This window comes from Balaenoptera ricei, chromosome 4, assembly GCF_028023285.1.
Source record: "Balaenoptera ricei isolate mBalRic1 chromosome 4, mBalRic1.hap2, whole genome shotgun sequence".
In the NCBI taxonomy this organism is placed as follows: Eukaryota; Metazoa; Chordata; class Mammalia; order Artiodactyla; family Balaenopteridae; genus Balaenoptera; species Balaenoptera ricei.
Window position 1 is genome coordinate 80,155,574 of NC_082642.1, and position 27,954 is coordinate 80,183,527.

Sequence of the window (27,954 nt, forward strand, 5' to 3'; positions counted from 1 at the left end):
CCTGAATTTCAGTCCTAAAACTGAACTCATCTTTCTTCCTCAAAGTTGGTCCTCCGCCCTTGTTAATGGTCTCCTTTTCCAGCAAAAGAATGTGCTACGCCCCGCCTTCACCGCTCAGGCCTCCCCCCAGCACATCTGGGGGTGGGGCAGGTGGTGGGTTTTCGAAGTAAACAGGTTAATTGAGCTAGGAATGGTGGGGGTGGGGTGGGGTGGGGGAGGGTGGGAGGAGTGGTGACAGAACAAGGGAGCTGATTCAGATTTGTGCAGGGAAAAAAAAGATAGAGAAACTCATTTACTGGACTGTGTAGCTAAAAGAAAACTCAAATTCCACACGGTGAATTTTCAGCTAGTGCATATTAATTCCTTTTCTTGATATGGAAATTTGACAAAAGAAAATTTCTGAAAAAAAAATTTTTTTTAACATCAGGAGGTGTAGCTCAGTGAAGAAGCTTATTTTGAGCATGTGCTGTGTGTGGGGAGTAAAATACAGGCTAAGGGTGGGGACAGAAAATCCAGAGGGAAGTTGGGGGCAAAGAGGAGCTTTTGTAATATTTGCACTTGGCAGAGAAGTAAACCCAGCTAGCAGCCCCTGTTGAAAGGCGGACAGGGCAAGTCAAGGATATGGGCTTATTTTATGGTTGGCAAACACTCTTTGCTGAAACAATGTATCAGGAATTTAACATTTTAACTCTAGTTATTGATTTCTTTGTTAGTTTTTTGTTTAAGACACATCAAGAGTTGAAGTTTAGGCACCCCTGTGGACAACGGTGGGAAAGGTGCAACACCTTGCCGGGGCCTCTGTCCTCTGGGCCTATCCAGCCTGCACAGCTTCTCCAGGCAGGAGCGCTTCATGCCCCCAGTTCCCTCCTCTGAGCAAGTTTCGTGAACACTCTGAATAAGATTCATGTGACATCTGTCAAATGCTTCTTTAGAATTCAAGAAAACATTCCATCTACTTGTGTTCTTTTGAAGCACTAATTTTCTTCTGTCAGGGAAAAAGAAAGAAGAAAGAAAAGAAAAAAGCAATCACATGTTGCCTGGCACGATTTGTACTTCACTGTCCCCTGCCCCCAACGCTGTTATGACTGGCTCCTGTTTTTTTAATTCCCTGGGATATGTGCACAGGCCCCTGCCCTCTGTGTAGTTGCGATTATCCTTGTTTTTTTTTTCTTTTTCATAACTAGGTTTTGCAAAGCTTCTTTTCACAAAGACCAGCCTTTACAATATTACTAGTTAAGCATGTGGTTCCTAATTTGACAATGTAATCCCGTGGTAAATACACAAAGTGGTTAGAGGGAGCTGAGCAGGTCCTTTGCTGTTCAGTTTTGAAAAGGCAATGCTGGTAAAGACTCTGACCATGTTTCTCTACCTGGGGATTAAAGAGAGAGGCAAGATTCACCTCCATCCGCTTCTGGGCTTCTCTGTGCCAGGCACTGAGCTAGCTGGCTGTACTTACATTCAGTAGTGACTTCATTTAAATTTTAGAAACCAGTGCTACCATGGTTCCAACCCTTTCTTGTAATAATTCCAGCAAAATGAGACTTCTGTTCGGACAGTGTGGGTGGAGGTGGGAATTGCACACCCATTTCTGATGGCCTCATTCTCCAGGGTCCTTTCTATGAGGTGTGGGGTGAAAAGGAGATAAAAGCAGTATGGACACATGGCTACTCTTTCCTGAACTAAAATTCCCAAGTGCAGAGTTGGACAAAAGATTCTTGTGCCCCTTCCAAATATAAGCAGTAGTCATTTGGACTCTGAGCTATTTGGATGTCTAGGCCAGTCCCGTCCAATATAAATAAATTAAAAAAATTTTAGTAGCCACATTAAAAAAGTGAAAAGGAACAGACAGAATTAATTTTAATAATACATTTCAATTAACAAATATTATCACTACAACATGTAGTTAATCTAAAAACCATTGAGATATTTAAAATTCTTTCACACTACATTTTTGAAATTTGATGTGTATTTTATACTTATAGCATCTCTCAACTTAGAGTAACCCCATGTCAGGTGCACAATAGCCACATGTGGCTAATGGCTACCATACTGGACAATGTAGGTCTAAGTCACTATGGCAATCTATGGAGATAAAAAAAAAAAAAACAGAAAGGAGACAATAAGACAGATTATTTGGAATTTGGCTTGTTCTGAAAAATGACAGCAGACTGGGGAATGAAAAAGAGTGTAGACCCCTTGTCCAAGACACCTCTCAGGGGGTCCCACTGTTCAAGTACCTTCCTGGCTCTCATAGGTGACAGACAGGAACCTGAGGCTGAAGGAATTTAAAAGGCTGCAGGGAAATGATGACTTTCTGACAAATTCCTTAATGGGTCTACCATTGTGGAAACTTAGCTGGTAAAGTCTACTAAGTACAGAATGTAAGATAGAAGATGGTGTGTGGGTTAGAGTGATGACTGTGGCCTCTCCTTGGCCCCTGGGTTCCCCTAGCATCAGAAATAGATTTCATTGACTCAAGGGATTAGCTGTTTACTTATCCTGTTAAGGCTCAGTGAAAGCAGAGCCTTTGAGGTGTTCAGAATTACACATACCACAGGAATTACTTTGCAGCCCCAAACTTCCTGTCATTGATACCTGGCCATCCTGACATTTCTGCAAATCCAAAAATAAAGAGCAGGGATGAGGAGGCCAGAGAAGTCAGAGGAAGTAGCGTCCTGAATGACTGTGTTTAAAATCTCCTGCCAATGGGTGTTATCAGGTCTCAGGGCTGAGAAGGCCAACAATCTCAGCTCTTCATTGGTGGGGAGCTGGCGTGTCTTGTGGGTGATGGGAATGTGGTGACAGTGAGGCCCTCGTCACTCTCTCATTAGGGTAGGAGTCTGCCCTGTTTATCCCTCCAGCTATTAAATGGGTTCTATTGGCACCAAGAGGAGTGAGTGAACTCAGCGGGGTGAATTCTTTACCACCTAGGGACACCATGGCATCGGTCATTGTCACCACCTTTACAAATGCTGGGCAGCAGACATTTGATGTCAGTAAGATACTCCAGGTCCTCCAAAAGAGGCAAAGACTGCAGCTCTCTTTGCCAAAGGAGTCCAACTCTAATCATCTTAAGGAAGTAAAACTGGGAGTTGGTTTACATACTACTTCTCCTCTTACAAAGTTTGGGAAGTCAAATAGGGAGCAAGAGCTTCTGCAAATGTCAGCCCCAGATTCTCTTAGGGTTACATGTTGGCTACTTGTTTTCTCAAGAATTTCCCTTTCCAGCTTTTAAAGAGTGAGCACACAAACCCTGCAAGCATTTTATTGAGACAAGGCTGAGGGTACACTAGTGAGATAAAAACAATCCTGGTTCTTCACTGCTTTGCAATAAAATATTAAACACGCACAAGCTAAAGGTATATGAAAAAAAACAGAAAGATTTTGTGAAGTTCTTCATAATTTGAAAGATGAACCGATTGGATTATTATAGGTGAGCCCAGGGCAAATAAATATCTTGACCGCTGAATGAAACAGAGAATCTGTTCCTATGCATTTCCCTTTTTTTTTTGCTGAACCGCACAGCATGCGGGATCTTAGTTCCCCGAGCAGGGATAGAACCCGAGCCCCCTGAAGTGGAAGCGCGGAGTCTTAATCACTGGACTGCCAGGGAAGTCCCTCTGTGCATTTCCTTGGGGGACAATTAGTCTGTATTCTTTCCTTCTTTTCCTCCCTCCCATCCCCCCACCCACTTCCGTCTTATTTGTAAGAATGAATTAAAACCATGCTCAGTTTTGGCTTTTGGGATTAGGGCTTGGTTATCTAGCTGAGGGGAAGTTGTATCTTCCTTTTCGGCATGGTCATCCATTTGGTCAGCAATACTAAGTGAATGTCATTTTTTGCCTATGGCGCTTGGCACACATGGACAGGGAGGCCTTAGGAGTCCTGTTTTTTCTGGCAGCCAGAGCTGGGCATGTTAAGACTTGGGGCTGAGGACTCTGAAGGCAGCTGTGGGTGTAACCTGCCATCTAGAAGCTCCCAGGCAGATCACCCAGTCTTGCGGCTCAGCTCTCACTTCTGGCCCACGGCTTACAGGTGCTGCTTTCCCCTCCTTTCTATCTTTTCTCTCTGTCATCTCCTTCAGATCTGGGTTCTGCTCCTGTGAAGAACCACTTCCTCTGACCATCCTTCTCTGTTCTAAGGGGTTGTCTTCACTCACTGAGGACTTGATTGGGACTGTCTGCATCACAATTATCTCAGGGGCTTGTTAAAAATGCAAATTCCCAGACCTTGCCTGGACTAACTGAATCAATATGAATCAGGATCTGTCACAGGGGTGGAATCTGCATTTCTGACAAAGGGTACGGGTCGGGTATAGGCGAGCCATCATGCACTAACTTTTAAGGCCCGCCTCCCCACCCAATGCTGCTGCATTCGGCAGCATGGAGATGGAGGGCCGTGCAGAGGCTGCATGGCTCAGGGCCCACAGCTAGGTGGGCTCTGGAACTCGACTCTAGTGATTCCCGGCTCTATCGCTCACCAGCTTGGACTGGTCTCTATCTTTCTAAGCTACAGATCCTTCTTACAAAATATAAAAGGGCAAGGGCTATACCCACCAATAGGGACACTGCGCCTGGTGTGCATTAGGTACTCAGTACATGTCAGCAAGTTATCCTCTGGTTTAGGAAAAGGGCACGAGTTTCTGTCACACTGTAAAGATGGGAAGCCCGTGCTCCAGAAGTCCTCTGACCCCCGAACACCAGACCTGTCAGTCAAGTCTGATTTGCAGAAGCTGAAGACTGCGTGAAGTGGAGCCTGAGCAGGTGGTCCCAAAGTAGAGGGGCTTTTGAGTCAAGAAGAGGAGGGAGAGGTCTGCCTAGGTCACTGGGGGAGGAGCTGGAGGGTGCTAGGGAAAGACGTCTCCCCCCATGAGGGCAGGGGAGCTGGGGAGATAAACCATATCAGGACAGCAGAGACCCCTAAATATGTTTCTCGTCCAGCGCCCCCATCCTCTCAGAGCCTGATCACGGGCCCAGCAATGCCTCTCTCTTCTGTTTTAGTAATTGAAAAAGAGGGCAGCATTGGGAGTCAGAAAATGAAGGCAAATCCCTTAGTCTAATCCTCTATTTCCTCACTTACAGAACGGAGGTAGTACTGCCCTCCAGTGTAATCATAAAAATCAAAATATCTGTGAATACGGTAAATTTTAAATCCCGTAAATATAAGGTATTGTTATTCATTCCTTTTCTCTTTCACGGTTCTCCTTTTAGTTTTCTTATTAAAAAACAAAACCCTTTCCTTAACCCTGCTCTTCCCTCAAGCTACCTATCATTTCTCTTTTTCTTTCCTTTTTTTAAACAACCAACATTTGCAAAAGAGGCACAGGTGATGATTGAGAAGATCACACAGTCTTGGTCTGGAGGGGCTTATGTGCATATGAAACCGGGCAGCATAATTCCCAAGACAGGGAAGCAGAGAGGAAGGAACCTGGCTTCGGAGCAAGGCACAGTGTGTGTGCGCTTCCTCGCCCGGTGTCCTGAGGCTTCATCTGTAACATGCGGATGGTGGGGACAATAATACCTGCAGGATTGCTGTGAAGACTGAAGTCTAGCACCGTGGAGAGCACACAGTAGGTGCTCAATAAATGCTAGTATCTTTGTTGCACCTTCCTCCCAAACCTCAGTTCTATTTATGGAAATGATCGATAACTTTTCTCCCCAGTGCTGTCCCCAGCAGTTTGGGAAGCAGTGTCCACCCCATGCACTTTGGACCAGAAGCTGAGTTCAACAAAACAAACTAACTGAGCTGTGCTACATGTGATGGGAGCTAGGGGAGGAAGAGGAACATGGTGCTGTCCTACTCCCGTGTGTCCGTGTGTGTATGTGTATGGGTGCGTGCGTGTGTACGTGCACGTGTGTGTGTTTCAGGAGGGCTGAGACAGGCACATTAGAACAATGCCTTCAATCTAAGGCAGAGGTGAGCACAGAGGGCTGTGGGAGCACCAGGGGGAACACGGAGCTCAGCCTGAGGGGTCAGCCAGGAGGAGATGCCCCAGAGGCTTATGAGCACTTGGATCGTGGGGAGTGGGGCTGGGATGAGGGGAGAGAACAGGAGAGATGGAATTCTGAGAGCTAAGCCAGTAGAGCCAGCTTGAGACAACGTCTTCCCTGGAGGATCAGAATTTCCAATTCTGGAAGCTCACCTGAGAGTCTCCTTCTGACCTCAGCCCTTGGTTATTTCTTGGTGTCGCTTTTCTTTAACTACTTCGAATTATCCAAAGGGTAAATAGGTCTTTTGAAAAATGTGCTGTCTTTTGAATGATAGGGACAGGAGCTTCCTCCATAATCATGGGCGGGGCTTGGTGCGATAAGGATGTCCATGCCCAGGCCAGATGCAAGGATGCCTGGACCTGAGTCGAGGCTGGGGGCAGCTGGGATAGGTAAAGAATAGGGACCCAGAGGGGACAGTGGAAGACTAGAACCCTTCCTGCCCACCCGGGCACTTGTCTCCCATTCAGAAGAGCCATCCCTGGCCAACTCACCACGCCGATGGAGAAGTAGTTGTTCATGATGTTGTACGGGACCTGGTCCCCATTCTCCACCTCCTCTCTGGGGATGACTTCCAGATGCCAGCGGTCCAGCATCACCAAGGGGCTCTGCTCAATGTCCTTCAGGATTTTTGTCAGGCTGCCGCCTTCATAACCTGTGGAGCACAGCACTGCATTTACCCCCAGAGCAGAAAGGCTAAGTTGTTGCTGATGCAGCGGTCAAGGCAAGGAACCCCTTGGGCATCTGGGGCCAGGAGACTCCCCAGTGCGTCTGTGGGCCAGAGCCACTCAGGTTCCCTGGGCCACAGAGAAGGAGAGGACAATATGGAGTAATTAGAAAGAAGCTGGGGTGATCTGGAAGCCAGAGTAACAGAGGTAGGGCTGGGTGCTGGCCAGAGATGGGCAGGCCTGTGTAGCTGAAGGGAGCCCTGGGGAAGTGGTGGGCTGGATGGTCGGGAAGCTGCCCATGGGAGAACTAAGCATCTGTTCCAGGACTGTGTCATGATGGAGATGGACAGCACCGTAGGCAGAATTTTAAGACGGTCCCCACATTTCTTGCCCCACGGGTATATATACTGAGCAAACCCCCAGGACCTGTGGATAAGATGGGATAGTCACGGTCATGATTTGGTATATTACATGGCACAGCTGACTTCAAGAAAGTGAAGTTATCCTGAGTGGATCTGACCTAATCAGGTGTGTCCTTAGAAAGACTGGGCTTTCCCTTAAGAAACAGATTTGAAGCTTGAGAGGGATTGGAGGTAAGGGGGAGTCTCTTCTGCCAGCTTTGAAGATGGAGGGATCCATCGGGCAAGGAACACGGAAGGCCTCTAGGATCTAAGAGTGGTCCCAGCTGACAACCAGCAAGGAGACAGGGACCTCAGTTCTACAACCACAAAGAAGTGAATTTGGCCAACAACCTGAATGAGCTTAGAAACAAATTCTTCCCCCAGAGTCTTCAGAGAGGAGCACAGCCTGTTCAGTGCCCTGATTCTACCCTGTCAGGCCCTGAGCAGAAGACCCAGTCACGCTGTTCCAGGACTTCTGACCTACAGGGCTGTGAGCTGATAAATGGATGTTTTAAGCCTCTATGTTTATAATCATTTGTTACTATTACATAGTAGCAATAGAAAATTAATGTAGCAAGAGAACTGTGAGAAGTTAGTGGGAGAGACAATCTTTTCTTTCAAATAACACTTCCATGTTCCTGCTTACCTTTGGGACAACCTTGAAGAGTATTTTCAAGTTGTCAGGGCTCTAGTCCGCTTCTTAGGGGATGCCTCACAAGACAGCAATGATACCAACAAGGTAGCTGAGGGCCTTGGTGCCATCTGGGAGCACAAGGGTGTGTGAAATTTGTGCCTCGCTATGCTGCCTAGACGCCCAGAGCGTGGGGCTACAAGTCTGCCTGTCCCCTCTTGAACAGAGGGTCCTTCCCTAGCCCAGTGTGTGGCTGAGGACCCTGGGAGCTCTTCCCATGCCTGCCAACTTCCTTCTAGGGCTGGCTCCTGCTTGCTCTGCCCCTGCCCTCCAAGCACGCACACTGACCGCTGCCGGCCTGGTCCTGGATCACTCTCGGAACCGATCCGCCATCTGCAGTCTCACCCCAACTCTGCCTGCCAGACTGATCTGTCTGCTCCACGTGCTGACCTGAACCTCTCCACTCTCTGGAGCACGCCCAGCCCCACAGGGGCTGTTGCAGTTTGCAAAGTTCTCCTTAGCTCCTGCCCATTGCCCTGTAAGCTGGCTACCATTCTGAGTTCCCCCCTTAAGTGAATTTCAAACTGAGGGCCCCTGGCCATGGGGCCCTAAGATGATCTGGATGCCCCTAGTAGCTGGCGAAGTGGCTTTTCGGTCTGCATTCTGAATCCTAATTCAGAAGATCAATAATTTGGAGAGGGGGAATTTCATGCAGAAAAATCCCTAAGTGAGCCCCTACTGGGATGAACCCTGGAGGGGAGACAGAGGAGATTCTACCCTGAAGTTGACTTGTTCTACTGGGGGAGGAAGACTCGAAGCTGAGTTTCAGGCTGATAGTAAATCTAGTGAGGGGTAGACACAGGCCTCGGCATGGAATGGAGGTTAAGGAAAACGTATGGAGTAGAGATGATTCCAGAGTTGAGTATTACTCCGTGGGATGTGATCCCTAAGAGGGAAGTTCAGCCAGGCTCTGCAGAGCCTCCCTGTAGGCTGGAGCACTTGTCTCCAGGGTAAGGCCTCTCCCACGCACACTCACCCCCTCCCCAGCGGAGACAGCGGGCCAGGTCATTTCCCGTTCCAAGAGGCAGGACAGCCACGGGTGGATGCTTTGCGAAGTTGGCCTTATCTGCAACCCATGAAGAGGAAGAGAGAACCATATGCCATGTGATTATAGAAGGCTCAAGTTGTCTAGTTATCCCTGATCTAATGCTTGAAGCCCTCCATAGCATTCTTTGTTTGAATTCTTCTCCTGATGGGGAACTCACTACTTCCTAAAGCCATCTTTTCCATCTGCAGTGTGTTAACCACTGCAAAGGAATCTTTCAAATTGAGTTAAATCTGTCTCCCTGTAACTTGCACCGGTTTATCCTCATTTCATCCTAATTCTTTCCTTTGGGGTGAAAGCATATAGCTCAAAAACATTAGTTTGCACAGTTTTAATCTTTAATGATAAGTAGCATTTACCCCATTTATCCCTCAGACAGACCCTGCAAGGTATTATCATTCTCATGGATGAAGAAATGGAGGTTCACAGAGGGAAAGTCATTCCACAGCCAGGATCCAAACCCAGATCTCTGTGGCTCCATGTCCATGCTCCTCCTTTCTTCAGAGGCCAGGCAGGTGCATAAATAGTAAAACAGGTGGGTCTGAGATATCAGAAAATGCTGGGGCACTTGGAAAACTGAAGATGCCTCGCCTCAAGTCATTCAGGCTCAGAAGCTTAAAAATAACATTGTGTCTAATAAGCAAAACCCCCAGGTGTTATTTGGCACCCGGGTACCAGTTTGCCACTTCCACCACCTCCCAGACCTGCAAACACACCGATTCCTAATCCTATCTCCCATGATGGTTGTAAAGGAGCATCAGACTGAACTGTTAGAGAAAGCACATCAGAACATGTATGTTTTAATCTGGCTGTAGGTCTACAGCAGCATGTTGGCTGAGCTGGGAAAGTTGAAGGAAGCCAGACACCCACTGGGCTCTGGAGGACACCACTTACATAAACCTCAGTGCATCAGGTGCCGGGGGAGGATGTGAGGGATGTGATTGGGAAGCATGGCTGGGGGTTGAGCGGGGAGTGATGCAAGAATCAGCATCCTGCGTGAGGCTCATGCTAGGGCTGCCCCAGCAGAACAGGTGTTCACAGATGCCCCAGGTAGTCAGACTCATGCCGGAAGTGGCTGAGCTTAGGCAAGACTCAGGGCTGAGGTTACCACCAAGAGGGTTGAGATGGAGTAAATCAGTGGACTCTCTCATTTTCCCAGAACACACAGTCCACGTTTATGCCTCCCTGCCTTTGCATGTGCTCTTCCCTTTGCCTGGAAGGCCCTTGTTTGCTTAGGTCTGCCCCTTCTTCTGTGGTTCCCATCCCAGCAGATCAACCATCCTCACAGTGTTGAGGCTAGAAACCTGGATGTCATTTTAGATTTTTCCTTCACACACCAATTTCTATATGCTGTCCCACATCCATTTACACATCAATTTCTATATGCTGTCCCCTTAATAGCTCTCCAGGCAATCTCTCCTCTCCATCCCGTGGTGATGGCTGAGTTCTGGGACGGTACGATTCCTTCCCACTGCTATTGCTGCAGCAGACTCCTCTCTGCCTTCTCGGCCTCCAGTTCCACCCCCTGGTGTGCCCTCCACACTTCCACCCAGGCAGGAGATCCTTGCACCATGACCTGATCACACTGGTCCACTGCTTTCCCTTCTGCCATGGCTCCCACCACCCCTTAGCACGCAGCGAAGCCCTTCCTGGCTCTGCCTTTCTCTCTAGCCTCATCCTTCTCATGTCCTGCCTCCCACTCGACATGTCAACCTTGCTGAAGTGCTTTCAGGGCCTTAAATCACAAGCTCTCTATTGCTCAGCACAGAGCCCTCCCTGGTTGCCCTAGTCTGGACCTGGTGCCTCTCCAGAGTGTTTCTTTAGTACCAGGGGTGATCTCATCACACTGTCTTGTAACTGACTACTTGTTTGTTCCCCAAATGTCCTGTAACCTCCCTGGGGGATGTTCCCCAAATGTCCTGTAACCTCCCTGGGGGAGGTATATCTCATTCACCATAGTATCTCCACACATATTTACTGAAGGCCTAGGTGCCGTGTTAGGTGTTCTGGCTCTAAGAGACAGCAAAAAAGCTGTCCGGCTTTTTTGGCTGGTACCGGCCGGCTCCGGCTCTCATGGTACCTACAGTTGAGAGGGAGAGACAGCTATTAACAAGGTCTTCATAGAAATGATGCATAATTTCAGATTCATACTGGGAAGGAAAGGAGTGTGGTCCTGTAATGAGTTATCAGGGAAGGCTTCCCTGAGGAAGCCACACTTTGGCTGAAATCTGAAGTAGAAGCTGACCAAGCAAATGCCAGGGGAGCAGAACAGACAGGCCCTGTGGTAGAAGGGACACTGGTGCCTTCAAGGGTCTGAGAGAGGGGCCGGGTGTCTGGGTCTAGAGGGAGAGGATGGCGGTAGGAAATGAGGCTGGGTGGGCAGCTGCTAGACCACTTAGGGCCCTGTGGAGCATCTGAAGAGTTTTTATCTTTATCTAAGAATCCTGGGAAGCCACTGATGCGCTTTGCACACATCACAACCCCACTGACATTCAGGAATGACCACTCTGGCTGTAGCAGGACAGCACATCAGAGAGGGGACCGAAATGGGGCGGCGGAGAGCACAGAACAAGGGCTTCAACCTCTCTTGAATGAATGAATGAAAACTGTGCAGTTATTCCTTTTACCCTTGTTTTTTGATCTTTGGGCCACTAATCTGTGAAAAAGCAGATCACCTCACATGACCTTTCTGTTCTGGGCAGCGTATAGCACCTGTGTCCTCTGCAGCTGAATTTTGTAAAACTTATCAGCAAAGCCTACTTTCTCCTTCCCGATGGAGAGGGACCCGTGCGAGCAGCTCCAGGTACTGCAGCCATCCACCCCCTGCTGATCAGCTTCTCCTTCCCCGGCTCCCAGAGGACGCCTCCCTCCTCCCACAAACAACTCCAGAGCCCGAGGTGACAGGAGAGCGTGGGTGGCTGCTTGGCAGGGCTGTGTCCATGGAAACCAAAGTGCCTGTGGGGGAGTAGATGTGGCAGGTGTGCGGGGTGCCGGTCCCCCTCCTCCAGGTGGTCTGCTTACGTACGACCCCTGGGGGCCCAGGCTTCTCCACCCTGTTCGGGGTCTATCCTGGCCCATCCTTGACGCCTTCCTTTCCCTCATCTCCCACACGAAGTCTGTCAGCAAATCTTGCTGGCTCCGCCTTCAAAAGACATCTGACTCCTCCTCACCACCTCCTCTGTCACTACTGTGGTCCATGGCACAGTCCCCCCTCCTTGGATTACTGCAGGAGCCTCCTAACTGGTCTCCCAGCTTCCGCCCTTTTCTGTTTCTGTAATCTGTGGTGTCCCTGCTTTGCTTAAGACCATCCAGCATCTTGGGACCTTCCCAGTATGAAAGCCACATTCCATATAATGTCCTACATGTCCTAGTGACTTGGCCGTGCATTATCTCTGCTTTATCCCCTGCCACTCTACCCTCACGCACTACACCCCAGGCACGTTCTGCAGCCTTCCCACTGCCTTTGGCAGCCTGGCCTGCTCCTACCTCAGGGCCTTTGTATTTGCTGTTCCTTCTACCCTCAGGCATCCGCAAGGCTCACCCTCCTCCAGGTCTCCATGCGAATGTCATCTGCTCCTCAAGGCCTTCGGAACCACCTGGTCTTAGATTGCAACCCCACTCCCTCCGCCGAGCTCCCTTTGCCCCTTTTCTGCTATGTTTTTATCACCTTCTGACACACTGTATGTTTCACTGATTTCTTTGTTTATTGCCTGTCTCTTCCCTCTAGAAAGGAAACTCCGTGCGGGTGGGATATTTGTCCTTTGTTCACTGCTGCATCACCAGTGCCTTGAGGGGAGCTGGGCACCTGGAGGTGCACAGGTAGGATTTGGGGAATGAAGGACGAAAAGACCAAAGCAGCGCAGGGCTTGTTGCTCTGGGTCATCTCGGACCTCGATGACCACCTTCCCCAGCAATACCCCTGGCTGCTTTCCTATGCTTATGTCCCATGTCCCAGTGTTTATCTGGGTGCTCCAGGGTTAGATCTTGAACATACCCCTTGTCCCAGAATTTCAGAGTCATTCTCCATCATCTACTGGTGGTGCTGTGTCCAAGGACCCACAGACCCAGGCAGAGCTGGACTAGACCCAGGCCTCCTGATACCCAGCCTGGGCCCTCCCTACCCTCCCTATAGCCTTTTGGATCTCGGCATATTGGACACAGCCCACCGTGGCGCTTCTTTGCTTGCATTCATCTGTGCTTTCTAGATGTGCTTTCTGGGCTAAAGCTCCAGGTGTTCATCTCAAAGTGTCTTGCCCCGGGCTATGCATCAATGCTTAGCTCTTTGGCCTTTATCCAGCACCCTGGACCTGCCTCGAGTCCCAGTCCTGCTCCTTCTCCCCGCAACCCCCCATCTGGCCTGTCCTACGACTGCCTAAACCCCGGCCGTGACAGCTACTTAAGAAGCAAGGCCTGAAACTAAGCTGTTACATCTGTACCAGTGGGAATCCTTCCATTATCTTCTTTTATTCTTTTTTCCACCCAAAGTAGATATTTAGTCAAGCACTGGTCCAAGAGTAGAAACAAGGATGAACAAAACATGGCTCCATTTCTCTTTCTTGTTTATTGCCTTCCTCTGACTTTAAATATATTTATGATAAGTCAACTGCAAAGGCCCTTCCAGCCCATTCTTACCAATGCAATCCAAAATCCAGCCAACTGTCCCATCTCCTCCGCAGGCCAAAACACGGAAGTCTGGAGTATCACGGAAAAAGTTAAGTCTGGAAGTAGAAAGGCCAAAATGGTTTTGTTTACAGGCTGACCTTTGACACTCCTTGAGTCAGAGTCCCCCGCCCGCTCCCTTCCCTGGGAGTATGTTATGACCTTGATTCCTTTTGGGGTTGAAAGGGTCACTTAATGTTATGAAACCAGAACTTACTAAGCAATGCCATTGAGTATGAATCCCATGGAGCCATCTTTGTATAAGGAGATGCTGACTCAACATTCAACACAGAAAATGGTTTTCTAGAAATTCTCTGTGATTTAGGCAGAGGAATCCATAGTTTGCTTATTTTGGCACTGATACAACTAACCCCCAGCATTCTGACTCCTCTCCAGCTCTCTCACCTGCTCTGTCCTCACGACCTCCCCTTTAAGTCAGATGCACTGAGCTGGCTGGATCTTCATCCCACCCAGACCTAAGTGGAGTGAGCACCATCTCCCCTCAGGGGCCTTAACCCTTTAGAGCAGGGCTCTTAGCCTGAGGTGCATATCTAAGGGGTCTGGGAGTAGAATCCAGAGGGCTATGAACTGGAAGAAAATGTTACACTCTTATCTTCCCTAAGCTCTAAGTGAAATTTAGCATTTCCTTCAATTATGTATGTAGGCCACAAATCACAGAGGTATTAACAATACCTGTGACTTTGTTAAGCAGCTGAAATCACAGGTATTTCGATGTTTTCCTACAGTTGTGGCAGATATTTTACATCACTTCTGCTCATCGCTGCTTTTAATTTACAATAGCTATTAGACCTGTCTCTGGAACTTGCTATATAATGTCTTAGTAAATCACATATATTCTCCTATCACAAATTTGTTCTTTAACCTTTTGATAACTGTTCTTTTCAATATAATGAGTTTCCCTGTTACTCCTATATATTTCATTTTATACATTAAAAAATATTATCTTAATATTAAGAAGTGGTCCGTAGACTTCATCAGACTGCCAAATAGGTTCCTGGTGCAAAAAAGGTTAAGAACCTCCGCTTTAGCACAGACATGACCTGTGGAGGCCTTGAGGTGGGGCTTGAGAAGCTGAAGCTCAGTATTTCCTCTTTGCCCTGCATGGTGATCTGAGAAGACCCCTTCTGAGTCACCAGTGCATGCATGGGCAAATTAACATCCCGTCCCCTCTCTTTCTCTTAAAGAACTCTGCTCTCCTGTATGAAGTGGGTTCTGAATGGAGGCTCCCTTCAGCTAGACAGCCTGTCTGATTACAGGCTGACATGTACAGCAGAGAGAGATACTCAGGGCACAGTGGCTCTAGAAGTAGCCACCAGGCTTGTCATCCTGGGCAAAACCAATTGAGAACAGATGCAGTTAAGTGAGAGTACTGTCTGTATTCAAGGATTAAAATGCCCTAAAAGAGAGCCGGCTGGTAAAGGTATTTGTGGGCTGCTGCTCAGTCACAAGTCACAATGGAGCAGTAATTGGCAATCATGGTGACCGTGATGGCACGCGCAGCCGTACGGGTGGGCTCTATTTTGAAGTTAGTTTTACAGGTAAGTCACGGCAGAGGTGCTGAATCTACATTCATGTTTCTTTCCCCTTTACTGGGTCTTGCACCAACCCTGCCATTAATAATAGCTTTGTGTCAAACCAAAGACAGGGACAGAGTTCCTTTTTAGAGTCCTTACTCCAGCCCCTATTAAGGTCTTGCTGAGCCCAGAGTAGAAATGCAGGTTCAGATGTTGGGCAAAGCAGCTGTGTGTTGGAAAGCCCAGCCTAGCAGGTGCAGGTCTGAGGACCTGGCACTGAGATAGCTTTGGGCCGGCTGGCAGATGTCTCTAGTGCACTGTCTCTGGCTGGTAAGAAGGTACCAGTCTTTGGGTACCTTCCAGTCCTAATGCTGGAGGGGCCTCTGATTACAGGGCTCATCATGTCCGCTACCAGCACAAGGACCAGCTCCTCCCGTAGACCTTGGGTTGAGCTGCAGAGGGGCTGCCTTATCTCCTCTCATTGTTCCCCGTCTCCTTGACACTTTGCTGATGAGCAGGGAAATAGCCAATAGGCAAATGACAGGAGGAGAAGGGCCAGGGGGAGCTTAACAACCTCTAACTTGGATGATCCAGGAAAAAAGTGATTTCATTGAACAACCAATTGTCTTGATCCTTACAGGCCCCCACAACAGAACATGCAGTGGAACTCTGAGTCAGCTGTACAGATTTCTGAAACACGGACAGACAGTGGTAAGAAAACTCTTTCCTTCTCCCTGATGATTCAGTATGAAGATACCAGCTAATATGGCCTTGCAAATAAGTTAAAGTAATCTACCAGCCCACCCTTCGTGTCAAGCCAACAAATGACATGTGCAATTTCTCCCTCTTACAAAATCAACAACTTTTTCTGGGATAAAGCACAGGAGGCTACTTCCCAGAGTTAGCCATAATGGGTGGTCCTGAGTATCTCCAGGAGGAAATAAGAGTAGATATGAGGAAAGAAGAGAAAAGAAGTGAAATGGCAGGATGGACAAGTCCACCGATGAAAGAGACAAAAAAAAAGTGACCCCAAAAGCTATCTTTTTAGAGATCTAAGGGGGCGGGGGAGAAATAAGAAGTAAAGATCGTATCTCCATACCCTGGAGTAGGCCCCCCATTGTCCAGGTTGAAAACTTGTTTGGGGTTGAGCAGATAGTGGAATTTCCGAAGAATTCTATGGAAAAAAAAAAAAAGAAAGAGAGAGAGAGAGAGACCGAGACAGAGAAGGGGAATGTCATTGTGAGAAGTCACAGGAGGGCAAGTACCTCTGCAGCCCATTGATGGTGGGAACGTGGGGCCATTTATACCCAAGAGGGGAGAAGAGTGCATGCAGGTCCTGCAGACCCTGAAGCCCCAGGCCTGGCTGGCCTCACCCATGCCCTCACCCCATTTCAAGGTCTTCCCCACCATCCAGGACTCTAGTCTCCAACCCCAGGAGTAGCTCCCCTTGCACAGAGGACAGGACAGAGCAACCCGGAGAACAGAATTTCCATTCTCCTAAAGCCTTCTCCTTCATGGAGACCTTCTCCCAAATGTTCTGTATGTTCTAGGTAGTATGATTCTGCTCTTTGTGGGCTAGACAAAGGCACCAAGGGACCCTCTATGAAAAGGTCCCCCAAATCCTGGGATCAGGAGGACACGTAGGACGTGGGGTTGGGGCAGAGGAGGGCTGGGGGCAGTGACCACATCTAGGCTCGGTTTCAAGGCTCCAGCTTGAGGCTAATCAGGTCAGCTCAGGAGGGGTGCTCTGCCCCTAGGACTGGGGTGGGGGCTCTCATAATTCTTGCTTAAACCCTGCTTATTATTTTTTAAAACCTGGATTCCAGATCACTCTGCCATCTGTTCACTGCCCCAGAGCTGAACACTGGGAGGCAGAGCTGCTCTGCCCCTTGCCACCCCTCCCCTCCCCTTTTCTTGGGGCTTCCCACAGACTGGGCGTTCCCTTCACTGATGAGACGGGTCCCCTGTTTTCTCAAGGGTGGGATAGGCCAGGAGGTCTCAACCAGGCGCCTCTGCCACATCTCTTAAATCAAGAAAAGACTTGCAAGGCTGGGAAGTTAACGGACGTCTCAGAACTTGGTCTGATTCCGGGAAACATTATAATGGCCCACGTGACAGGTCCTAGGCTAGCACTGTGTCTAGTTTAACGCTCACGAAACCCCTGTGGGAGGAGAAACGATTATTACCTCCATTTTACAGAGGAGGAAACCAAGGCACAAGGACATTAAGTCCCTTGGACCAGGTCATCAAGCGGTCTGTGGTAGGGTTGGGATTGGACCACAGGTCTGCCTTCTCCACAGCCCACTCGGTTACGGTTGGCCTAGCCTCTCCATCTCGAGAAAGAAGAGAACATACCTTTCTCCTTGTCTCCCTCCACTCTTGGGGTTCACCAAAACCAGCAGGGGGTGGGTACCCGGGGTGGGGATGATCTTATACTTAAAAGGCAAAAGAAAAAGAAATTAGCTCTGTTTCAGCCAATAGGAGGAATGCGATGAGAGTGGATGCTGAGACAGCTCCCGGGAGAGAAGCGGGTCCAGGCATGGAGGAGAGGAGGTCAGGAGGCAGCAGGTGCTGGTCCACTGGCTGAGTTTTCTGAGGGATTAAACAGCTAAGTGTCTCCAGCCTAATGGCCTTTAAGTAGTGTTAATGGTGACAGGCATTTGAAGTCGGGATCAGAGATGGGGCAATGGCATCACAACTTCAAATTATTCACAATGGTGTGGCATTGTGCCCACAGCACAAGATTAGATTTTGTGGGGGATACAACTGATTACGATCTTAAAAGTTAGGGCCATCTGGTCCTACACCTAAATAAAATAACAGCCATGGAGTTAACTACACTTCCACCCCAGTACCTTCCATATCCACATTTCCAGCCCCCATTTTCCTCCTGAGCCCTGGTTCCACATTTCTCACTGTCCAGTGGGTACTTTCAGCCAGATGTCTCACCAGAACACGCTCCAAACCGGACCTATCTTCTTTCCCCACAAAACTGGCCCTCTCTCCTGGCTACTCTTATTATTCATCCCATCATCCAGGGAAGACCCTGTTCTGCCAATTCTTTCCCTGGAATGTCTCTTTATCTCCGGCGGCTGCCACGGTGCCCACACTGCTCGGGCCTTGCCCCCCTCAGGTGAAACCCTGTATGCTGCCCCCATGCAGTTCCTTCCCAGGACATCACTAGTCATACCACTCCTGTTCAGAAACCTTTACAGACGTCTCGTTACCCAGAGGATAAAATCCAGATCTCCTAAGCTGGCATGCAAGGCATTTAAGTGCAGCCCCAATCTACTGTTCTCTCTTAATTACTCTAACCTTCACTGCAGTTCCAGCCAAGCCTGGCTATTACCTTCTAGGGAGTTAATTCCCACCCCTTGGGGCTGCTCACACTGGTTTCTTCTCCTCCTTAATGCCCTGAAATGCCCACTTCCTTCTTAGCAACCTCTTAAAAAAGAACTCCTCATTCTCTGGGCCCAATTCAAGAGCTACTTCCTCTATGAAGTTTTCCTTGATCACTGCAACGAAAACTATTGCACTTGAAGCATATATTGATATGGCCAAAAGGTTCGTTCGGGTTTTTCCGGAAGATCTTATGAAAAACCAGAACCAACTTTTTGGCCAACCCAATAATATCTTCTGCGTTTCTTCTGTTATCACTTATTTGTATATGTCTTTATTTTTTATTTTCTCAGGTAAATATCACAAAACATCAAATGGATTTTAATGCCTCAGGAGCAGGGCGGGTGTGTGTATAACCTTTCTACCAAGGGCCCCATTGCCCCAGATACAAGAGCGGGTACTCAGTAAATACCTGTGTCTTCAGCAGAAGGACACACCGATACAGAGATGCAGCTTTGCTCCATATTCACTATCTAATACCTACTTTTCCAGATTGCAAGCTAAAAATTCACCAAACACAGGGCCATATTGTTTGAAACGGACAGCAGCACCCTTTATAAATTTTAGGAATTTTCTCATCTGCCAAGGGTGATTATTTGTGTGAAACCCAGAAGCATCTTGGAGCCTAAGGAGTAATTCTTTATCTCTCGGGGTGACATTCAAAATGTTTAACAACCTGTAGAGCATGGGCACTGCCCAATCAGAACAGATGCAGGATAACCAGATAGATGTCAGCTGTAAACAACTGACATACCTGCACTGTGCGTGTGTGTGTGTGTGTGTGTGTGTGTGTGCGCTCCATCTGACTTTCTCCCTTTCAAGGTGTCTAGAGCTTTCCCACATTAAGCATCATTGCTTATGTTTTACACTCATCCACATGTTCTCATTGAATCTTGGAGCATCTATGGGAGGTGGGCAGTGCAGGGATTGCTATGTCCCCTTTCAAACAAGGAAACTTAAGGTTCAGAGGCAGAGGAGAAGGCCCCAGTGTTCTATTTCCTTTTCTGGTACTTGTTCTACCTCACCAGGCTGCCTTTCCTGCATTCCCTGGAACTTTGTGAAAGGCACAAAGAGAAGTTCATTGGTGAATCCAGCTAAAAAAATGAGTTCTGAAATATACGTTTAAGGATGAAGAAGAACTTTTGGATCTAGTTAACTCTGCTCTGGCAGATCACATTCTGGAGACAGCTTGGCAGTCCTGGAAAACCTAATTGTCTATCTTTAAGCCACATTCTTGTTATTATTCAGAGAGTATGCATATTGAAGTTTTATGCAATGTGTTCCTAAAAAGGTGATAAAGCCAGTTCAGCCAGCCACGGGATCAACCAACCTCCCTTCGCACCACTTGCCTACAGTGTGGTTGTTAAAGGTAACCCCAGAGGCTGGAAATACAGTGTCCTGTGCGATATAATCAATCAGATAAGAAAGCAGATGTTGAGATGTGTTTCTCTAGAAGCCAAATCCTGTTCTCCCCTCCACAGCCTTGGACCAGCTTAGAACGAGTGAGTAGATTTGGGGCTTGCCGAGGTACCTGCGTTACAAGTTCATCCTTGGCTGACATGCTACCATCAGACTTCCCATCTTGCCTGTCCTATAAAAGAGAGGAAAGACAAGCATCTTTTGAAAAAAAAAATGCCTACTACAAAAAAGGAAATCAGAAGAAAAACAAATGGTTAATATAAAGAAAGAGAATAGAAAACCAGTATAGTGTAGAGAGAAGTTTTTCAAAGTGGGACTTTCGATGTAAAAAAAGAAATGTTCCCTTTGGGTTTCTCAAGGACTCTCCAGGCAGTTGTCGTCACTTGCCCTGACTTTAACTTCGAGACACTGGAAGGGACACAGTGTTTCAGAGGAAACACTGAAATGGGCAGAAATCTACTTTGTTGATTTAGAAGCTTGAGCTTTGAGAAGCAAGGTCTCAGATCTGGTTTCTCTGTTAAGCACTACCTAAATGATGTAATACTAAGTCATATGTCCTATTTTGTTTGTTTGTTTTTTCAATGTTTATTATTCATTTCATTGAGGTTTAATGTCACATATAGTAAAATGCTCAAATTTAAATCTACAGTTCTATGAATTTCTGCATACATATATGCCCTTGTAACTACTGCCTCTTCTGGCATAATTCTGTTGTGACTCCTGATACCTTATTGGTTTTGCCTGGCTTTTGAATATCATACCAATGGAATCATAGACCATATCTTTTCTGAGTCCAGGTTCTTTTGTTCAGCATTATATTTTTGGGATTATCCATATTTTTGCGTCTAAGCATGGCTGTTTTCCATTGCAATGCATTATTCCATTATACTAATCTGCCTCAACTTATTTGCCTATTCTCTTGTCAGTGGTCATTTAGCTTGTTTCCAGTGCCTGACTGTTATGAATAAAGTTGATAGGAACATTCCTGTACATGTCTTCTCGTGGAATAAATGCTCATATTTCTCACAGGAGGGCAACTGTTGAGTCATAGAGCTTGTGTATTTCCAACTTAGTAGATACTGCCAAATAGTTTTTAAAGTGGTGGGTTTTTTTCTTTAGTTTTTAATAAGAAAGAAGATGGTCAAGTCAAGGGTGAGATGTGAGGAATCAGTGGAACTCAGCAGCATCTTTAACATGGAAAGAGAACAGTTAAGGTGTTTGGTGCTTGGCTTGAAAGAGGGGTCTTCAACACAGGAGACAGAAAAAGTTTCAGATGGGGATAAATAGAGTTTAATTTTGCATCTTTCATTTCCAAGAAGGGCTGTGACACCCAGGTGGAAATCTTCACGGCAGAGGAAGGTCCATGTTTGGACACAGGAGAGAGGGTGACAGGGACAAGGGAGGCCTGGGAAGCCCAGCTGTGCACAGGTGGTGACTGAGGTTCCATGTACGTGATCTGCCTGCAAGGTGCTTAGCATGAACGCGCTTTCCTTGCTGGGCCATTTCAGAGCATTCTGGGTGGCCAGCGGTTGGAATCATTTCAGTCAGGGAAGTTTCCCCTCACAATGTGACTGTGCAGCACTGACCTCTTTTAAACTTGGGCTGAAAACACAAATCCTAAGAGTTGCTGAGGGAGGCCTCTGAGGGATGTGAATGTCTGAACGCTGCCTGCATCTGAAACATGAGCTGGGGTTGCAGGGGGCCGGAGCCCCATCGGGGTGGCAGCACTTACCTGGGTGATGGGGCATATTGACGTGGGCAGCAAAATATGGTCTCTGAGCTCCCCACCATCACACAAAGTTGACAATTCACACTTGCGGTGAAACTGGAGGAAAAAATGAAGATGAGAGTGAGTGAAAGTGATCAAGGAAATGTCAAGTATGAGGGTTTAGAAATTTACTAGGGAGGCAGGTTGTCTAGTGCTCCCCTAAATCCTGATGCACTGCTGGCTTTCACAGTATAGCAGAGAGAGAGAGAGAGAGAGTGTGTGTGTGTGTGTGGTGTGTAGTGTATACGGGTGTGTGTGCTTGGTTATGGGTGCCAAGTCTGCCGTGGGCAGAGAAAGGAGACCAAGTGCTGCCCATGGCAGCTGGAGCAAAATGGTCCCGAGCAGGCCTGTGGCCTGTCCGTATGGCACCCCCATGTGGATTCCAGAGCCCCCATGGGATATCTGCTCCCTAGGATCTGAGACACGGGAAGGAAGGAGATCTTGTTGAACAAACTCATGAGAGGCTGGAGGTAAACCCCATGACTCGACCTCTGCATTTTAAGAGTTCTGCAGTCTGACACATCCTTTTGGAGGCTGATACCCAGTCAAGGGGACAAGACACTGAGTCTGCTTTGGAAGGCAGGTCGGGCAGCTCCAGGTGTCCAAGGAGGAAGTGGACATTTGTCATGGATGATGGCAGTGGGCACAGGCCTCTTGTCCAGGCAGTGGGGCTGCTGTCAGGAGTATGCCTTCCTCTGATGCAGGTGACTGAGTATCTAATTCCTCTCCCACTCTGTCAGTGCCCCCGGCCCAGATGACACCCAGGCGAAGGAAGTTAATGGTCCAGCCTGCTGTTCACAGCTGCCTGGCCACAAAGAGAGTAGACTGGTCAGCTTCTTCTTAAGCAGCCCTGGGGGGTGCCCTCTCTCTGGGCATCTTGGTGATTGACTGGAGGCAGTTAGACTTAGGGCACTGAACAGGGGCTCTAGGCTCCCTCTCTAGCCTTGCCCACATAGCTCTGCTCATGCCCTCTGGCAGGATGTCCACTGCTGCCTGGCTGAAGCTTTGAGCAAAAAAACCACACTGAAAAGCAGCAGGGCTGCCCTGGGCGCCAACCCACCGTCATCTGGCACCACAGGCAGTGCCGCGCGGTGACACTCTGGTAGCACTTGATACTTTTGTGGCACCGGTCACACTTGACAGAGGAGTTCCCTTCCACCCACGCGAGCTGCATCACCTGCAGGAGGGAAGGGAAGGATACCAGGGAAGGCTGCAGAACCACATCCCAGGGCCCTGGGCCCTGGGCCTGAGGAGAAGGGTCTGGGAGGAGCGCAGGGAGCGGGGAGGCCAGAGAGGGTTGGTTCCTGTTTAGTGGATGCACTTCTGGGTGCCGGGCTGCTTCGCTGAATTGCACCGGTGTGGTCACTCCCTACCTAACCTCTATCATGCTAATCGAGATAGACGGAAAGCCACTTTGCCTGCTCTTTGAACAGTTCATACCCTCTGGCAGTCAAGCCTCTGAGCGTCTTGTCTGGCAGTTCATCTGTCTGTCGCCGGAACTCTTTGCAAAGGGATGTGTTTGTGTGTGCCCTTTTCTGGAAGGCAGCGGGGTGCAGGGAAACGCAGGAGGGCTTGGGCTACAGACAAAACTGGTTGGAGTCATTGATCTTCCACTTTGCAGCGGGGTGACCTTTGGCCAGTTCCTGGACCTCTCTGAGTCTCAGTTCCTTCATCTGCAGAAATTGGCATAAAATGCCCCACCTCTGGGTTTTCTGGGAGGATCCAATGAGACAGCACATTTGGAAGGGCCTTCCTGGCTCAGTCCTGACCCTTGGAGGGTGCCCCTGATGGGAAATCCCTTCCCCCTCTGTCTCCTATGGGCCGGTGCCTCTCAGCCTTAGCAGCCCCTCAGGACCACCTGGGCAGCATCTAGAAGTCCTAATGCCCAGCCCTCACTCCAGACAAAATAAATTAGAGTCTCTGGGGATGAGACCCGTCATTAGTATGTTTTAAAGCACCGTGAGTGATTATCATATGCAGCCAAGGTTGAGAAGCACTCAGGTAGGAAGTTAGAGAGAAAGCCCAAAGGGTTAGTGTGGGTCATCAGCCAGCGGCTTTCATGTCTGTTTCCTGGAGAGCGGGTTGTACCTGCCTCCTGGCCAGGATATGCCCCTGAAGCAGCCCAGGAACTTGGGAAGCAGGTGGGAATGCATGTGTGTGTGTGTGTGACTGTAAGTGCAAAGCGACCCATGACACCAAATTCTGGGGATCTGAGCCCTCAGTTAAGTCCCCCGGGAATTCTATAGAACTCCTCAAAAATTTTTTCACCAGGGTATCCCGAATAGCAGAAGGGGTGGATATGGACTCTGGGGGAACGTGGGGACATAGCCTGAAGTGCCAACTACAAGCACAATATTAAAAACACATGGAATATTTGCATGATACCATCCATGTTTGTATTAGATAAAAGTTTTAAATTACTTATCAATTAAGTTACTGTGTCCTCCTTCCAAAAGATTTTCGGTAAAATTGTTGCTCTAGAAGATGTGTCACATTTACTTTGTAGTTTCTCCTTCTGCCATTCACCCCTGAGGGTATAAAGAACTCAGTTTGCTAATCTATTTGTTATCTACATGGTCACAATGAATTTGTTCTGAGATTATTATTATTTTCATTTTACAGAGAAAAAATATGAGGCTGCAGAGAGGTTAAGTAACTGGCCCTAGGTTCCAAGGCTGGTAAGTGGCCAAGCAGGGACTCATGGCCAGGTCTCCTGACTCCAAGTCCACGGTAGTCTCCCAATACCACGTTGCCTTCTCCATCCTCTTCCAGGATCAGAAGAGATGGTTAAAGACTTAGGTTGCCCCTGGAGACTCAGAAGGTCGTGAATGTGCCCTGCTGGTCCCTCAGAGGTCTCTCTCTGTTCCAAGTGTGGCAATGGCAGGAGTGCAGGCTTAGGGCCTGAGCCCAGGAGGTGCACCATATGTCCTGGTAAAAGGCATGGACATGGAACGGTGTGTGTATGGGCGTGGTATGGAAGGAGTAGACAAGAGGCCATGCGGTGTCTCACAGGCATGCATGCGTGTCCCTGGAGGTGCCCTTCTCTCTTGGAGTCCTACTGGGGAGGGCTGGATACCACTCCCACCTGCTAACCATCTCCTGACTCAGATTCCTCAATGGGGATTTCCCTCTGCAGGAACTCGGAGTGCCTCTCCCCTGCTAATTTGAAGAAGAGTCTATTTCCAGACTCAGTGAATGGTACCAGCCAATGGCCACCTTAGAAACCTGGTAGCCATTTCCAACCTCTCTCCCTCTCTCATCCCCTACATGACTGTCACCAGGTCCTGGTGGTAGGACCTTCCAAATTATCTCTCAGACTCTCCCTTTATGTCTTCCACCTTAGCCAGTGGGACAGTCAAAACACTCAACAACCGGCATGGCTGGGGGACGCTCACTCAGCACAGACAGAGCCATCACTGTGCTCCTGCAGACATAGCAGAGCACAGTGGGTGAGTGCAGACCCCACCCCAGTCAGGCCCTAGGGCAGCATTAGCTCTTGCCTGAACTGTTGGAAAAGTTTTTTTCATCCCCTCTGATCTGATCTCTCTCTGGCACCATGGTCAGAGCAATTAACCTAATTCGCACACCCAAACATCTCCTCACTTACCCAAAACTCTTCAGCGGCCCCCTAGCTACACATGGAGCCCCTTCCCAAGTCCTCAGCTGGCCTCACGAGACCTGGATCTCACCAGTTCTGCAGCACATCTCCCGCCGCTTCCCTCTAAGCATGCTCTATCCCAGTCACACGGAACCAAGTACAGATCCGAGAATAAGCCGCGTCTCCGTGCCTTCACACTTGAGGCTTCTCCAGCCTGGGGTGCCTTGTCCTCCTTGATTCCTTATGAAATCCTGCTGATTTGGGTTCAAGACACAACTCAAACGCCATCTTTTTGGTGAAAGCTTCCCTGTCCGCCACCCTTGGTGCCTCAACTGTATGTCCCACACAGCCCTATCGCTACTGTACAGCTCGCTACTTTGCGCTTTGCTTACATGCCTGTCTCCTCCCACTAGACTGCACAGTCCTCCAGGCTGAGGACCACCTTTTAACCTGCAAACCCCCTGGCACAGGATCTGGCACACGGTGGGCACCAGGGAGATGCTAAATGGATTGATGGATGAACAAGATGGTTTAAGGGTGGTCCTCAAGGCAGAGAAGGGACTGTATAAAGCTCCCAAAGTCCCTTCCTGCCCAGGAATCTGTGGAGATGGACATGTTGCCTGGGACACAGCATGCAGGAGAACAAGGCAATACGTATCACCAACCTCGCCGCCCCTTTTGGTTTTTGAGTTCGTTTTGATACACCCAGGAATGTTTTTGGATACACAGCGTTCATGGACAGTGTATTTACAGTCTGAAAATAAAAATAAGAAGAGTGACTGTGAGTGACCACGTAGGGAAAGTCAGCCATCCCCCTGCCCCCCACCCCAGCTGAGGCCCGTGCCTCCCTCTGCGTGGCCAGTCAGGGGCAGGGGACATATGGAGCTGGCCTTGCCTAATGGCAATTCAAGTCTCCAGTTGTTCACTGAGAAGAGTCCATGATTATCTCCCAGACATGCTCCTGCACCCTCCACCCTGCCACACTGCCTTCCACCGCGGGTGGTGAATGCAGCAGGAAAACATCCCCAGAAAGGTGCTTTCCGCTTAAAGGGAGTGAGGAGTCATCCTGGCTATGCCAATGCCACAGTATTGAATGTCAGGATGTTGGGGAGTAGATGGAGTAGATAGCAAGGCTGGCGTCTTCCTAACTCTGGAGACAGGCAGGCCTGGGCCTGAACTCTGGCTCTGCCATTTGTAACTACCCACATGATCTAGGGTAAGTTCCTTCACCGCTCTGAAATTCAGGGTTTTCTGCAAAATGGGAAGAAAATTGCTTTCTCTTTGCAGCATTACATTATTTGTATAAAGCACCACGTGTGCGGGTCAGAACAGCTATTCCACAAATGACTGCTGTTGTTATTGTTTACAACTGTGTCAACAGGCCTAGAACGTACTAGGAATGAGGCTGGGCCTATGAAAAGTGGGTGAGAGCTATATTTGAAATGGGTGCTGGAAAGACAGGTGGGTCCCTACTTTTGCCTGCTGACGCTTGCTCTTGGTGGACACTGGGCCCAGCTCTGCTACGATGACCTTTGTGGCTGAGGTTGCCTGCTGCCTGGCTCCTATGTGCATGGCAGATAAAACATTTTGGTGACCCGCCCCGCACCCGACGGCCCTCGCTGCAGCAGCAGCTCCCCAGTCCCTGGAGGGTTCAGGCTGAGTGCTTCCTGTCTGCCTCCTGAGGTGGGGGGCAGGATTCTGCACCCACGCACCCTGGGTCCTACAAAGCCCTCTTGCTGCAGCCCCTCCCCTCTCCTCCTGCTCCGCAAACCCACCCTCTTTCCTACATGACCCCATCTTTCTTCCTTCTCCTCCATCTCTTTCTTCTGTCCTCCTTTCCAGTCTCCCTCCTTCCTTTTCCATGTGTGTTTTTTTCTCCTCTCCAATCTGACTTTACTAAATGGATTATAAAGTGAAACAAATGGATAATTTTAATTCCATTGTATATATGAATATAGTTGCTTATTAATTGAAAAAAAAAAACAGGTTCTTCAGACCAACCAAAACATTCACTAGCAAAACTCAATTGAAATTATTATGAGATGCTTTTTAATTACATTTGAACCTTAATAGCTTTTTTTCTAGGCAGTCAGTGGCCTATGACGAGACTCCAATAGGATAATATTTGTTCATTTGACTTGGGTAGAACAAAAATAGGACATGGAAGTTTTGCTTTATTTTCTGCTGTTGGAATAATATGGCAAGTCCCTCAAGCTAGGAAGCAGAGACGCCTAAACTTTTCTGGGAATGGCTCAATCATGTATAGAGCAAGACAGTTCCTGGGAAAAGGGGTTGGAAGGAAGTTTACTCACAAATGCAGCACAGGCCTTGCTTCCGAACGCCCATCAGCATGACATGGCAGAAGTTGCAGTAGGTTGGTTTCTTGAAATGCTTCATGGTCCAGGCGTGTCTCCCGTCCCCCTTGGAGCCCTGCGGGGACAGCAAGGGAATGAGATGCAGGCAGCCCCACTCTTTCTAAAAAGAGTCTCTTCTCATATTTGGAAAACAAGTTATTCACTTATTTTACTGTTGTAAAGATTATTTCAATAGAAATGCAAATCAAAACAAAATTCTTCGTGTGTGTGTATTTTCTAAAATAAGCAAATATTAAAAATTAGGGCCAGCTGAGTGGAGTATGTGGTGGGGGGAGTAGAAATCAGAACAATCTTTCTTTCTTTCTTTCTCTCAATCATCTATTAATCATCTATTACCTAACAATCATCTATTATCTATCAACAATCTATCATCTATCACCCATCTATCTATCCTTTAAATGTTTACAAC

The 27,954-nt window shown here is 48.3% G+C and overlaps 1 protein-coding gene across 1 annotated transcript in view; it reads right to left on the minus strand.

Moving 5' to 3' along the window:
• The window catches only part of DGKG (diacylglycerol kinase gamma), a 164,015-nt gene that overhangs the window by 85,670 nt on the left and 50,391 nt on the right, over window positions 1–27,954 (minus strand). The window contains exons 9-18 of the mRNA XM_059920727.1: window positions 27,483–27,600; window positions 25,836–25,924; window positions 22,633–22,749; window positions 21,537–21,629; window positions 19,917–19,976; window positions 17,342–17,421; window positions 16,086–16,160; window positions 13,425–13,510; window positions 8,724–8,813; window positions 6,482–6,642 (exon numbers count right to left, since the gene is read on the minus strand). Coding sequence (XP_059776710.1) covers window positions 6,482–6,642; window positions 8,724–8,813; window positions 13,425–13,510; window positions 16,086–16,160; window positions 17,342–17,421; window positions 19,917–19,976; window positions 21,537–21,629; window positions 22,633–22,749; window positions 25,836–25,924; window positions 27,483–27,600 — 969 coding nt within the window. The remainder of the gene's footprint in view (window positions 1–6,481; window positions 6,643–8,723; window positions 8,814–13,424; window positions 13,511–16,085; window positions 16,161–17,341; window positions 17,422–19,916; window positions 19,977–21,536; window positions 21,630–22,632; window positions 22,750–25,835; window positions 25,925–27,482; window positions 27,601–27,954) is intronic.